Source organism: Malaya genurostris, chromosome 3, assembly GCF_030247185.1.
Source record: "Malaya genurostris strain Urasoe2022 chromosome 3, Malgen_1.1, whole genome shotgun sequence".
Lineage (NCBI taxonomy): Eukaryota > Metazoa > Arthropoda > Insecta > Diptera > Culicidae > Malaya > Malaya genurostris.
This window is the reverse complement of record NC_080572.1, coordinates 244,415,025-244,430,335: the sequence shown is the minus strand read 5'-3', so window position 1 is coordinate 244,430,335 and position 15,311 is coordinate 244,415,025. Positions and strand designations below refer to the sequence as shown.

Sequence of the window (15,311 nt, the reverse complement as noted above, 5' to 3'; positions counted from 1 at the left end):
TAAAATAATGAATGATCCCAAATTCTACTGATATTGTAACACTTACGATAACAATCGAAAGATGTAGGATTATTATCCGTGAAAATTATTTGTTGAACAACACTCTAATTTCGGAACCGGAAGTTGAATACGAATAAAGTTCAGGCATTTTCTATGGAATCTTAGGACCATTGAACCTAAGATTGTGAAAATCGGTTCAGTAATCTCTGACGAAATTATTAAAAGCAAAGCCTTGGTTTTGCATTCCTTTTTGTGGAATTTGATCTTCGTTTTCAACAGTGTACAGATCCATTTCATGACTGGTGCTACGATCCTACTGCCACTAAGAATTCTTTCAGGTTGGGGCTCAAACATACGACAATTGGCTTGTAGGACCAGTGCCTTATGAATTGCACCACCAACCCGGGAAACAATGAAATTATTTACATTTATTTAAATTTTATTGCCCATATCACTCTGCAATTTCAGAACCGGAAGTCAGATCCGAATGAAAGTCAGGAATTGAATATGATACCACAAGAGATCCAACAGACACATTTACATTTCTACAAGTTGTATTTCCATGAGTTTGTTTGTAATTTTACAATTGACCAGAGAGCTAGTAATCTTTCAATTCCGTTGAGAGTGTCCAAATCGGTGCTTAGTTGCGAGCGACAAGTTGAAGCTGAAAGATTCTAGTAGTACGTGTACGGGGCCACTCCGGCAAAGTTGGAGTAGGCAACTGGAACGCCGGCGGAGTAAGCGTATGGAACTCCGGCCGAATAGGTGCTCACTGGGGTTCCATAGGCGTAGGATGCAACGGGGGCACTGTAGGCGGTGACGGGAGAAACGGCAGCATACGGGAAGCTACGGGCAGCATAGACGGATGGGCCGACAGCACTAACCACCGGAGATGAGTAAGAGGTGACAGCTGAAATGCCTGGTCGGGCAGCCACGGCGGCAATGGCGGCGATTGCGAGGATGAACTAGAAAAGAAAGATTCAGTTTTGTTAGTACAGTCTGTAAATTTCAATTATCCCGGAAGGAAAGCTTACCAATTTGGCAAACATTTTGATTCGGTTGGGTGGTTCTGCTGACGCTGCACGAGGTTGCTTTAGCTAATGAACGTTTGATTTTGATTTTCAAACAGTCCCAATGGTTCCTTATATATGGTACAGATCTATGTTAATACAAACTATCACACTATTTGCTACACATGCGTGAGCCATGAATGACGTAGTTTTGTCTGTAGTGATGATGGACAAAAAATGTCCTGCTGTTGATACACGTCGTTCAATCGATAGATATCCCAACTATACCTGAATAACGAAACAGGATACAGCCATGCATTGAAATACTCGTCTCTTTGTTGTGCTTATCCGCCTACAACGGTTGGTCTTGTGGAGTACAAATAAAAAATTGGCATTTAGATTAACCGGTTCAATTTGCCCCCGGAACGAAACAAATCGATGGCAAGCCCTAAAATAGATCTACGGTAAGTAAGAAAAACATTTTGAGAATTCTCATTCGCCCGCTAAGCGTGTCTAGTTCGTGTGATTATATGTACTTTTTTTTCGCCAAGAATATCAGCCTGTCAGCTTCTCCGGTGGCTTGAAGTGTGCTGACATTTTGAGTTTTTTTTTGTCTGTTCAATTGAAATGGGAGAGATCAGTGATCTCGTGATTTGAAGATCAGACAAAGAGGTAGACTGGAACCGAAAGAGGCGGTGTACGTATCATAAGAATCTGTGTCTTTTGGACACACACGCGCTACTCAAATGGAGCGACCTTGAAATGCGTTGTCGCAAATTTTACTTCAAAACCGGATATGTTCAAGCTGCTTGTCTGGAGGCGGTTTGTTTCGGTTTATGTTTAATAAGCAAACATGCTTTCTTTCAGCTTTCAAAAATCCTTGAACAAACTTTTTGGCATATTTCAATATTTTGTTATTCCGAATTAGTTAACTGATCATACTACATTAAGGTGCAACAATGCGCAAGCGTTGATCGCTTCAAATTTTCTCGTAGCTATATGTAGTAAAAGTATTGTATAAATTTCAATCCGCTGATAGTATAGACTATCTAACAACTATTGGTTTTAAAATTTCAGGTTAATAAATGTGAAAAATATTATTTTAAACTGTATTTCATAAGTGGCACTGAATAGAGGAGTAGTGTTTCTAGAATTCATCTAATTTACATGATTCGTTAGAAGAATGCTAACAAACTCAGTTGGAATCAAAAGATTTCGGAGAAGAACTCACATTCCTCATTTTTTTAAGGCAAAACAAAACCACTTCGATTTATACTCTATATAAACCTTAATAAGAGAAGCATCGTTACACCACTAGGTGGATTAACGCAGTTGTTTCGTTATCACTAGCGGCCCTTACACGTGACAATATTATCGTCAATCCAAAGTATTGTCAATACCATCAATCCAATTGGCTTGATAACTTGAGTCCGAGTTTTTTCAAAAAATTCAAGTGTTTGGTGCTTTATTGCAACTGAATATTAAAATATTGAGAGAAGAGGTTATTGCACATATTTAATAGTTTTTCTCTGGAGAGAAAGTATTGTCGGATTGTTGAGCAGATTTGATTTTTTGACAATATTTTCGTCAATCCATAAAGTGTCCATTACACGATCAAAAGTATTGTCAATACTCCTTGTATTGACAATAATATTGTCAAGGGACGCTACTTACCACAACACTCAATAAGTACACGGAAAGACCGAAATTAGCATTTTGGCGAAAAAATTAGTTGATTTTCTGATTTTAGTTAGTTATTTTTTGAGACAACTAAAAAAATCTTACTTTTGCTAATTTAGATTTTTTAATTCTAATTTTCTTAATAATAATAAAATATTTGTTGAAATGGCTATTTTTGTAGTTAAATTCACCAATTAAACGTGCTGTCATTTCTTAGCTAAGGCACGCTTCATATCCATTCAACTAATTTTTTAGTTGAATTAGAGAAATAAAACGTTGTTTTCAACCAACATAAATGGTTGAATTGGTTTCTGCAATTAGCAGCTATATGGCGCTCGTTAACACCGTAATGACTACTAGCCACTAGATGGCACACTACTATCGAAAAAAATTTCAGTCGCGGTTATCCTTTTATATTTGCAGGTATAAATACGATGTTGTATTGGAGAAAAAGACATAAGCGAAACATAATCTTCATTTTGAAAATTTTACTTCTAAATCGCTGTTTTCTTCATTCGACTTCGCGAAATCGACTCTCTCACTGAAAACTTTGAGCACTCGGAGAACAAAAACCGAATACAAGTAGTACACCGGACGGCGTAGCCCGGAATGAGAAGATACAAAAAAAAAAACATCATTTGACGTGTACAATTAGAGTGCAACATTAGAAACTCACTTCACTGTTTCGCGTAAAAACATTATTACCCACAATCGCTTTAACTGCGCACAAATTCTGAATAAATACACTTTCCACTAACAGTTCACGTCATTTTTACATATCGGTTTAGAAATTTTTATAGGGATACATCGTAACACATGCGAAAAACATCTAAACAATTTGCGAGCAGTTTCAACAAGACTGTCCCTTTTAGCTTTTTAATGGATTGTTTTGCTTTGACACTGCTGTCCTTCAGTAATGACGGTGATAGGTAAATAGAATCAAAGTTTCTGATTTTAATAACGAAATTAGTTGTCAATGAGAATTTCGTGTTGGATTGAAATATTGCTGGTTTGTGTCCAGAATATTCGCCAACTAAACACATTCTCTAAAAATAAGAGTTTTTTCAGCACAGTAAATTCTAAATTTTAACTAATTTTAAAGTTATTTTGGAAATTTTGTTGTTAAAATCAACTAATTCGAAAACAGTAATACGAATTAGGTGCAGAGCTAATTTCGGTCGTTCCGTGTAGTATGATAAACTACGAAAAACACATTTTTGCCTTGCTCATATAGAAAGGTTATGCAATTACTGTGAAAATCGACTTTTAAAAAGAAGCTCAGAGGGCCGAGTGTCATATACCATTCGACTCATGTCGTCTAGTACGCAAAATTTCTGTGTGTATGTGCGTATATATGTATGTGTGTATGTAAGTTTTTATTGCAGCAACTTTTCTCGGAGTTGGCTGAACCCATTTTCACAAACTTAGATTCAAGTGCAAGGTCTTGTGGTCCCATTCAAAATTCCTGAATATTATTTGAATCCGACTTCCGGTACCGGAAATATAGGATAAAATGTGCAAAAAATTGTTAACACAAGTGTACCAACTTTTCTCGGAGATGGGTGAACCGATTTTCACTAAATCAAAGTTCTTAAGACTATGGGAAAAAATGTGCAAAAATTGATGCACACAAAATTTTCGCAAAGATGGTGTCAACGATATTTACAAAGTAAGATTCAAGTGGTCCTTTACAAAACTTCTGAATTTGACCTGAATCCGACTTCTGGTTCCGGAATTATAGAGTGATTAGTGTAAAAATACCAATTTCAAATTATTTGCTAACATTTCTCATAGATGCCGAGATCGATTTTTACGAACTTAGATTTTAAGTGAATAGTGGTATGGTTCTATACAAAACTTCTGGATTTCATCTGGTTCCGACTACCGCTTCCGAAATTATAGGGTTAAGTGTGTTAAAAATTTTATACCATCTTACTTAGAGGGCCAAACAAAATACTTTAAAAAAAATCTACATCGGCCTCAAATTTACTTCAATCAGTAGTCATTATCACTAGGTGGCCAAAAAATCCGATTCTGACTATCCTGGTTCCAAGAATGGCTTTTATCGTATCAAAGAACGCTCACTAGCAACTCTTCACACGATTCAATCAGTGCCATCGAAGAGAGACGGATATCATCGCAGCAACAAAAAACCGGCATGGTTCATTTAACATAGAATAGACACAAGTGCGAGAGCAAATTACTCTCGATTGCCTGTCTGAGAATCAAAGGTTAGCACGCTGCTGTGGGGATTTTCTCTGAAGCAACAAACGGTCGCTTATTCTCATTTCGCGATCCGATTCTATACGGGCAGTTGATAATTGCAATAGAATCATTCTACTATTTCCGCTTATTCTAACTATGCGCCTATAACCTTTGTATAAGTTGTGTCTATGAAAACGTATGTGAATGCTCCACATAAGGGTTTTGAAATATTGCAACCTAGTACGAGAATCATCGATTTTCTTTGGTAATTGTCAACTTGCGATTCTCTCTTGGGAAATTCCACACAGAACCGTTCATTACCAGACTGTAATTTTTTAAGGGTCGTGAAATACTCAGAATATGAAGTGGAGAGAAGAAATGTAGAAAAATTCTCTCACGGTTTATGCATTGAGAGACACGAGTTCTTGTAGCATCTTCTACCGGATTGAAAATGTTGTATACAATAAGATAAATATAGAGCAGCTTCTGTCAAATTATCAGCAATCACCAACACTGCCTGGTTCCAGGTTTCCAGTTACGAAGGCACCAAAAATGGTGATCATTTTTTCCCAAATAAATCTCATTCACCTTTCTCAGCAATGGTTTCACCAATTTTTACCGAGTCTGTGTTCTGTGGTCCCATACGGAATTTCTGAATTTTATCCGGATTCGACTTCCGGTTCCGGAATTATAGGGTGAAGTGTGTTAAAAATTGTATACCGTCACTTAAAAGGACGAAATAATAATCGTAAAAAAATTCTATATTGATATCAAAACTATTCCAATCGGTAATCATTATCAGTAGACGGTCAAACAAAGCGACTCCGGGTATTCTTTCAAAAATCGAAAATGGTATTGACGAATACCACAGTGTTAGATACCATAGAATGATTGATATGAGAAAGGCATCATTACACCACTAGGAGGATTAAAACAGGTTTTGCCAAAAATATAGTTTTTTCATCAATGCAATCTCCTTCAAGAGCAATTTGAGCTGAATTTCTTACCGGTAAGAATTTTTTTAGATCAGTCCCAGCAGTCACTGGGAGCTAGATCTGGACTATACGGTGGATGAGGATGCTATCGACTTGTGAATTGATACATTGTCGTGGTGAAACAGTGATCTTCGACATATGAGTTCATTTTTGCATTCAAACTTTCTAGCAACGCTATATAGTGTTTGATATTGATTGAAAATGATAAAAGTAGCTTCACTCACATAAAGCAAAACAAAGTCTTGGCATTACATTGTGTAATGTGACCTTCCTGTTTCAACAGATTTCGTATCCGCTTCATAGCGTGCATAATCATTGCATGGCTAGTACTAGTGAGCATTTCTGGCGCCCGATGCGAACTCAAAATTAGTCACTTCGCCAATTGGACCATGAAGACGACCACACATTCTTTCATTTTTCGTTAAGGTTATCAAGAAACATTTTCAATTTTAGTAAATACTTGTAGCTCTCTTGAGTGTTACATCGTAAATCTCGCAATCAAACTGTAAACTCCACAAAAGCCTTCTGAAAACCAGTATAAGATCACATTGCAGCCAAGTGGACAGCTCTTCATAAGGGTTGTAAAGCTAAATGAAGAACAGGCATAAATCTGCGTTAAATCTATTTCGAAATGATACAAAACTCAAAAACAGTTTTTAAGTCTGCCTTACGATCAACATCACAATTATTCGAATGTGAGTTTGATTATTTTTGATGAGTTGTTCAAAAACGACATAAAGCGATAGCTTCTGAAAAGACATAAAAACTATTATATTACTTGTAATAAGAGGAATTGATTTCCGAAATCGAAAAAAAAAACTTTCTGCGTCAAATATCGTAGAAATGCCTGAAGCTTCGAGAACTGAAATTAAAAAAAAGAATGTTTTGTTCAAGTCGAATTTCAAGTGAGGTTTCCCGAAATAATTTCTGACATCTTCGTAACGAACAATTTTGGCTTTAAAAATGCCACTACTCTTCACTATACGGGGCCGGGTGTCAATTAAAAGTTTAAAAAATTCGCGTAACCTTTTTGTGTCATAATTTTGAACGTTTATAACTCAGTCATTTGTTGATGGATTAACATAATTTAACAACCAATCGATTCTGAAACTTTTAACTTAAACATATATGACAACGTCGTTTCCGTATTTCAATAGCATAATATTGAAAAAAATGGTTAGAATCGACCTATGTGTTCATCCACCAATCCCAGTTGTACAAAATGACGTCAACTTCTTGTTCGGCATAGGAGGCTTTGCGTCATGCATGAAAAACACCGAATCGTTATGCGTAGTATAAAGAGAAATCTATAAATATAGGTTGCACAATATTTGTTTGCCTAGTTGATGTTTGACTGTGAATGAAACAAGTAGCTCGTCCAGTGAGCTGATGACTGGATTGTATATGCGTTCACTTGCTGGATTTTCGCTTTTGCATTATGTGTTGGTGAAATTTCCTGTGTTCTGCGCAACACCGTTTTCGCTTGAGTATCTTATATATCATCCAGCTATTGAAGAACGGAATTAGCGTGGTTACCGATTCTTTTGAAATATTCCATGTATTTAGCAAATTTTTGGTCGATTTTGCCATTAAAAATGCAATACACTTCACTTCTCGAGGCTGGGTGTCAATTTAAAACATGCAAAACTAGTCGCGTAACATTTTTCTGTCATAATTTTGAACGCTTATAACTCAGTCATTTGTTGATGGATATATATATATATATATATATATATATATATATATATATATATATATATATATATATATATATATATATATATATATATATATATATATATATATATATATAACTCAACAAACAATCGATTCGGAAACATTTAACTTAAACTTATGAGACAACGTCATTTGAATATTTCAATTGCATACTATTGAAAAATTGGTTTGAATTGAGTATTTTATTTTGGTTCTCTGGTAACTATCAGGCCAATTTAGAATTATCGGCAATAGATTTTTTCTGATCTAATTTGCAGCGCTTGTTCCTCGATAATTTGTTAATGGATTTTTCTAATTTAAATGATTCCAGAGCTCAATATTGTAAGCTTAAAAATGTTTTAATTTGTCAACGGATCGGTTTGCATACTTAAATCTTCATTCCCATGCGAACAAAACGTGACAATGTGACTGAACAAGTTGTTGTCCCACCAGAAATTAAACGCTTCAAAAGATTCAAAAAAATAATTCTGAAACTTATCTAAAAGCGGCCTTCTCGGTTTAGTAGTATAAATGAGTTCCACAGGCTCACATATACAGAACAATTAGATGCAATATCATATAGTATCAAAGATAAACTCAAGGTAAGTTTACCTGCGATTTTACATGTATCGTTTAAATAGGAACCCTCGTAGAATTTGGTAACCCGCCAGTTTGAGTTTAATTATTATTATTGCTTCAAAACAATAAGCGTCTGATGCCTACACGCGCCGTAACTATTCCTAATATGCCAAAGCGAAAATCAATGTAAGTAACTAAATATTTTATGCGGACATGTTTTACATGTTTTCTTCCTCGTATTGTTGCCATATTATTTACCGACACTTTCCGAAGACTATCGTCGATTTTGAAGAAGGATTAATAAAATTACACTATTGCTGAGTTTACTGGTACAACATTTTTCGTTAAAATAAATAAAATATTCTCTTGGATCGATTAACTGTTTATAAAATTAATAAGTTTGTACGTTTCTCGAAAATTATTATCGTAAAATAAAATAGTTTCATTTGTTCAGGTTTAAATCTTTAGGTTGTTTGTATCTAAAATTGAGCTTTCAAGTAACTTTGAATTCATCATAATTGACTTCTAGTTAAAGGACGTTATTCAAAAACTTAACAATTTTAAAATTTGTGGAAAAGGATCAAAATTGAATATAATCAATTATCAAGAAAGAATCTAATTGTCAATTTTATCATTCGCTAACAATCTATGCGCTTAAACTAGAGCAAGTTTGTAATTAGTCAATTGAATAAGTTTTTAGTTTAGTGTATCATCATCATTATCATCTTTATTTTTGTATGTATCTATAAACGTTCCATTTTTAATGTTATTGTGCTCGGTCGTGTCTTGAATACAACCCTCTAATTTTTGTGACTGAACAAGTGCTGAAAATTGCATCGTTTGAAAAGGCAACCCTCTACTTGTTCATCGAATATCTATGCGATTGTGCATAAAAAAAATGTATTCGCGATAAAAATAAAGTCTTTTATTTTCCTGTGAAACAAAGTCAGTTTCAATGCATCCGCCATTTTATTCGCTTTAGTTTCCTGGTGATGTACGGGAAAAGAAGAGGTGAGGACAGAAATCAATTCTACTCAACAAGGTTCCTAAACACACAGACGCAAAGGGAATTTAAGGAGTCAGGGAGGAAGATTCAAAATTTATACGCGACCCACTGTCCTCAGACCTTAAGGCGGTAACGGAGAGTTTCCCAAAACCTCTTTTGAGAATCACGTTGCGCGGTGAACACGATTACTCGGGGTAAAATTATCTGAAATCAAAAATGTTCTTAAATTTACTTAAAGTACGCGTTATTTCTCCACTCCCCCTCCGTCGTTCTCAAGCTATTATTTTGATTTTTAACAGCTCGTGGCATATTTAAGCAAAAAAACTCGATCTTACACTAAATTTTCCGCAAATTTTGAGGTGAAAAACTGCCATAATATGAAAATGGAAGTAATTCAGAAAACGTAGGGGGGATGCATTTGATACAAAAAAGTATGTTCCAAGAGAATCGGTTCAGTATTCTCCGAGAATACTGGAATAAATCACCCTGTTGTTCCAGCAGTCGAATTCGGATAAAATTTAGTTACAGTTTATGAAACAAGAAATTCGATTCAGCAATCTTTGAGAAATCGATGTGAGTTCCGTTTTAAAAATGTTGATCACTACTTGCGATCCTTCTGAAATCGAAAATCGGAATGCAGTACAGCCGAAGTAGGATTATTTGGCCATCAAATGATCAGATCTGCAAAAATTGACTGACTAGATTTAATGGTGACACTCACATTCACATCTTCACTATTAAGGGTGAACTCTTGAATTTTAAACTTCGGTCAATTCCGGAATCGTAAGCCGGATAAAAAAAAGTCATCTGCAACTAATGGACCAGCTGAAACATCTTATCCTTCAATCACAGTTCGTTAAAATCGGTCAAGTTATACAACATAAGATAAGTTAAACGTAAATCACATAATCTTGGTTTGCATAAAGAATCAAAAAGAAAACAGTTTTTACTTGATAATTTTGATGTATATTCTTGTTCTTATAGCACTACTTCAACAATAACATTACAAGTCTTGGTATTACGGGTTTCTATACTATGAGTCTTCAGTTACAATGTCCAGTTTACAGTAGATACGGATTGTATGATCTGTAAGCGGCTAGAGCCGGTGCAGTGTAGGCAGCTGCATACGGAGCAGCATATGCCGAAGCATATGGGGCAGCATAGGGGGCAGCGTAAGGGGCAGCATAGGGAGCAGCATAGGGAGCAGCATAAGCGGCATACGGAGACGCAATGGCACGGGCTACGGGAGCTGCTGAGTAAGCCAAAGGACTGGCACCGTATGCAACGGGAGCAGCTACTGCCGGTGCAGAGTAAGCCAATGGAGCAGCAACCTTGGCAATGGGAGCCGAGTAGGCCAACGGAGCGGCAACTGGTGCGGCAACCGCTGCAGTATAGGCCAATGGAGCAATTCCGTTGTAGTTTCTAGCCACCACCTGTGAGCTCTGAGCCGTCACGAAAGCAGGTCCTGCCGCAGCCACAACTGGTGCCGAATACGCCAGGGAAGCAACTCCTGGTTTGGCCGAAACGCACGAGATAGCCAATAAGGCGAAGCACATCTGGAACCGAAATTGATAGTGATTATTGCTTACCAACGATTAAAAATCAGTTCTTACCAATTTTGTGAACATCTTGAATGTGTTTGGAAGGGCAAGTTGTTAACTGAATAAAGTGTACTGCTGAACTATAATTCTATTCCGAATAGTTTCAACTTTTATATGATTAAACAATTGCGATTTCACTAGTATCGACTTATCCCTTCCTACCAGAAGTCCCCGAACCGAGTTCGGTGCTGGTTGGGTAGAATGCCTTCGTATTTGTCCACTGACACAGGCGGTGGATCGGGAAGGTGTCTCGTCTCATTAATCAAAAGCCGGAGTCGACTCGTCAGCGTGTGCCACCTCCATTTCGGCTTTGACACGGTTAGTGATTTAAATTCAAATCACATCGTCAAAAGTAACTCGTCCCATTGCACCTGCCTACAGGCCGTTAGGTTCAGACAATTTAGACCAGAGCACTTTTTGCTGTGACCTTGGCCAATAAGCGGCGGTGATTGATATGTTGGCAAATATAGCGGACTTCACAGCGGATGGATCGGGTCGCAAAATGCGTGATGGGCAGATTTGGGTTTTTGGGGAAATGTTTATGGCCCATTGAAAGTGACTCGGAGGGCACGAGTGAGTGAGAAGTTCAAGGTTATGTTCGATGGATATCCATTATTTTTCATGACTCCATGAGGGCTCATAAAGACATTGAAACGATTTTATTACTGGTAAACAATGAGTACAGTTTTTTCAATGGAATTTTGAACACATGCGAATGATCTTAATAAGCAAAACTTTATTTCAGTGTTGTTGACGTAAAATACGTTAACCTTTTTTGTAGAAAGGTTTTCGAAGAACATCATTTACACCGACGATCCACTTCAACTTCCCATACTTTCATACTTTCAGTAAAGAAACACAACAATTGCAATAATATTACAATAGGAGAATACTTCGAAGCTGACAGCGGAAACTCATTCAATTTTTCACCCAATACCAAAGTCGCGTGCCAATTGGAAGGTGCAGTGAATCCAAATCGAAGCGACCCGTTTTACAAAAATTACACAACTCCGATCAGCCGGTCTAGAAATAAATGACCACAAATTTAAATAAACTCGGATTGACGGATTGAGGAATGCACACCAAGACCGAACACGATAAAATTGGGGTTTACGGTTCATATAACGACAACAAAAGCGTTGAGTGTGAATTTGAAAATAATCGCCGGGGCATTTTGTCCCTGAAGCTAAGGGACATGTTGCCACCATCAGCATCAGGAAACGATTTCAAAGCGTAATATATTTTAGAGCATATTACTCTCCTGTAACTGGAATACCATAACAAAAAGCGCAGGAATGATGCAGAAGTTCACGGGTGAGATAACAAAAATTACTGTTAGATCTCAAAATAATTCTCATGAAACGAACATAGCAAAATTTTTGCACATCTTTTTCGTACGGTTTTGAGTAGTTTGACAGCTTTGTTACACACACTGATGCAGGGTGTACTGATATATTTGTATACTAAAAAACTTGTAGCAGGTATTGTTAGAAAACTAACCGCGAGATTGACGTAGATTGACAAGGAGCAGATCAATTTAAAAATACACATTTGTTTTAGTAAATTTTAGTTAATTATCCATAGATCTTTGTGAAATGCTTTGGATTCTGAAAAAAACCGATGGTTGCCATTTCTCCAACTTTTAACACAGTTGACAATAATTTCCACAAGCAAAATTCCGAGCAAATCGATTGCTTTTCGTTTGCCGAACGGCGCACAAAGTAAATCTGCCACATGCGTGTGTGCCCTTTCCTACAGCGCTAACGTGTCGCACCGAGCCGTGGCACCGATGAAGTTGGACGTCGTATGGATTAGTGATTTAATCTGATTGAAAATCGATTTTATTAAATTGAATTAATGTATATAAGAAAATTTAATTAACTCTTTGCTTGATTCTATGTAGACACTGAAAATGGTTAGGAACTAAATGGTTTGACCGTAATTGCGGATTATAACACTTACATATATGGCCATTAGAACTATCGATTTGTATATGTATTATCCCAGTTGTGTTTTCACTTTGATGAATTTTCCGTACTTGTTTGAAGCGAAAGCCGCACTGCGAACGGAGCGAACAATGAACATAATCATCACATCAAAAGTTCAAAAGAGGGGTTCTAACGGCTACAAAAATACCTACATATAGAGTTTTAAGGTTGACTACTTCATTTCGATTTATCATTTTTCATTTTTCGTACCAATTCAAGGGGGGAGTAAGGGATAATTTGAATCGAAAAACACTTTTTTGTATTTTTCATGAAGAAACAACTTAAGCAAATTTATTCAAACTTTTTTTTACATTATAAAGCATCATTTAAATCATATTTAGTTAAATTTTCGTGTAATAATATTCAAAAATAAGACAGTAACAGAGCATTCCCCAAACCTCTTTTAAGAATCACGTTGCGCGGTGAACACGATAACTCAGCATAGAATTATCTGAATGTTCTTCAATTTACTTAAAGTACGAGTTATTTATTATTTTGATTTTTTACAGTTCGTTTTTTAAGCAAACAAACACGATCTTACGCTAAATTTTCCACCAATTTTGAGGTCAAAAACTACCATAATATGAAAAATTTAAAAAACGTGGGGGTGGGATTTTATACCAAGAAAGTATGTTAAAAGTTAGTTAAAAAAGGATCGGTTCAGTAGATTTTGCAGGATCGTGTTCAGAAAAATGCGGAAAAATCGTTTCGGAGATAAAAGAATAAAATAAAATACTCTGTGGCGCAGTGTTTTGATAGTTTTGATCCGAAATTTTGACACAATATTTTTAAAATGTGAAACTACAAGAAAATGTAAAAAAATTTTCCGAAAATGTTTATCCCTTAACCTAACCTTTCCCCCACCCCTTAATGTTTTTTTTCTGTTACTCGCACGCAAACGATCAACAGCTGAATGATGTAATCACGGGATTCAGAAGGTAGTATTTTCTACGATATTGATATGCCGTTTGCTTGCTTTATTTCCATTCGTTTGGTGCGAATGCACGAAGCTAATCAAATTATTCTAGATTTGCACTAAACTGATGATATTTACCTTTGATTTGCAAAGAAAGTAACCTTAGTAGTTCTTTAGATAACATTTAGAGCAATTGGAACGGCTGATTTTGTATAATGTTCCCTATCGTTGTCCACTTTTCATTTCCTTTTCCTCCAATGCAAACGACCAGAAGCTGTACGACGCAATGCTTTTGTTTGAAGCAAAACTGGCTTTGCGAAAGAACCACAACACGTATGTTCACACTGCCGACTAATTTCAAATCAAACCAATTTTGGTTAAGAGCTTTCTTTTTGCGTGATTTCGATTGGAGCTTTTTCACAAATGGGCGGTTCCAATGGCGACAAAACTAGCGAAATATAGAATTTCGAGGTCGATTATTTCATTTCGAATTTGCATACTTCATTGAGAGAAAATATCAAAATGCTGTACGGGATTTATTTCTGGCATTCAGAAGTGCCAAATTGTGGAATTCTCTACGATATTAAACACTGTTCGGAACATTTTTTCGAACTAATTTCGCACAACGAAAAGTGCACGAAGCTAATCAAATTATTCTAGATTTGCACTAAACTGATGATTTTTGCCTTTGATTTGCAAAGAAAGTAACCTTACTAATTCTTTAGATAAAATTTAGAGCCATTAGAACAGCTGATTTTTTATAATGTTCCCCATCGTTTTCCACTTTTCGTTTTCTTTTCCTTCTATGCAAACAACCCGAGGCTGTTTGATGCAATCACTTTTGTTTGAAGCGAAACTCACACTGCGAATATCCAATAGCAGATATGCTCACAGAACTAGTTACTGTTTTTCTACGTTTAGGCTTCAGGAATGGAACCTCATATTCGCCATTGACTGAAGCACCAATTAAATAATGCCGGGTGTAGTTCCACTGCCTTGTTGTAGATGGCAGCCTGCGCACTCGATGTGTCTCCGTTCATGGATTATCATAGACTTAAGCTAGCAACAGGGTCTATTTATAGATTCGGTTGATTTTGATGTTTCGTGTTTGGATCTATTTTTTCACTATTTAAATAATGTTTTCGTAATAAACGTGGTATTAACTACAATCTTACATTTTTTCCATTCATTTCGTGAAAAAATTAAAGAAAATACTCAAACGGAGAAAAAGTTATTAGGAAACCAAATCTGGAGTAATTTCGTTACACTTTCGTGTTGGGAAATTTTGAAAATGCACTCAGGTGAGCATAGTAAAGAAAGACGTAGTCCTACGTCAAAAAATTGTGTACTTTTCAAGAACTATGGGACCAATCGGAGTTTCTAGCAGCTCGTACCACACGAAAAATACAAACTAACTAACGAAGAATCCAAGATCAAATAGGTATCTCATTTGTCCAGCAAAAGTTGTTCAAAATAATGGACAATTTTTTTCGTGTGCAAACTAGTAGAGTCATGTGCAATCAAACTGTGAAAATACACCGATCACGTACTGATGCGTATGTGGCTTGTCAAAATGATAGCCGTAGCTGAAAAACTTCACTTTGGTATAAAAACA

At 36.3% G+C, this 15,311-nt stretch overlaps 1 protein-coding gene across 1 annotated transcript; it reads right to left on the bottom strand.

Moving 5' to 3' along the window:
- Positions 1–536: 536 nt before the first annotated feature.
- On the bottom strand, positions 537–10,907 carry LOC131434276 (cuticle protein 16.5-like). Its single transcript, XM_058600940.1, has 4 exons — positions 10,805–10,907; positions 10,256–10,747; positions 1,035–1,097; positions 537–965 (listed from the first exon to the last, which is right to left on the bottom strand). Exons 1-4 carry the CDS (start codon positions 10,817–10,819, stop codon positions 675–677), a joined length of 861 nt encoding a protein of 286 aa, XP_058456923.1. The 5' UTR covers positions 10,820–10,907; the 3' UTR covers positions 537–674.
- Positions 10,908–15,311: the final 4,404 nt, after the last annotated feature.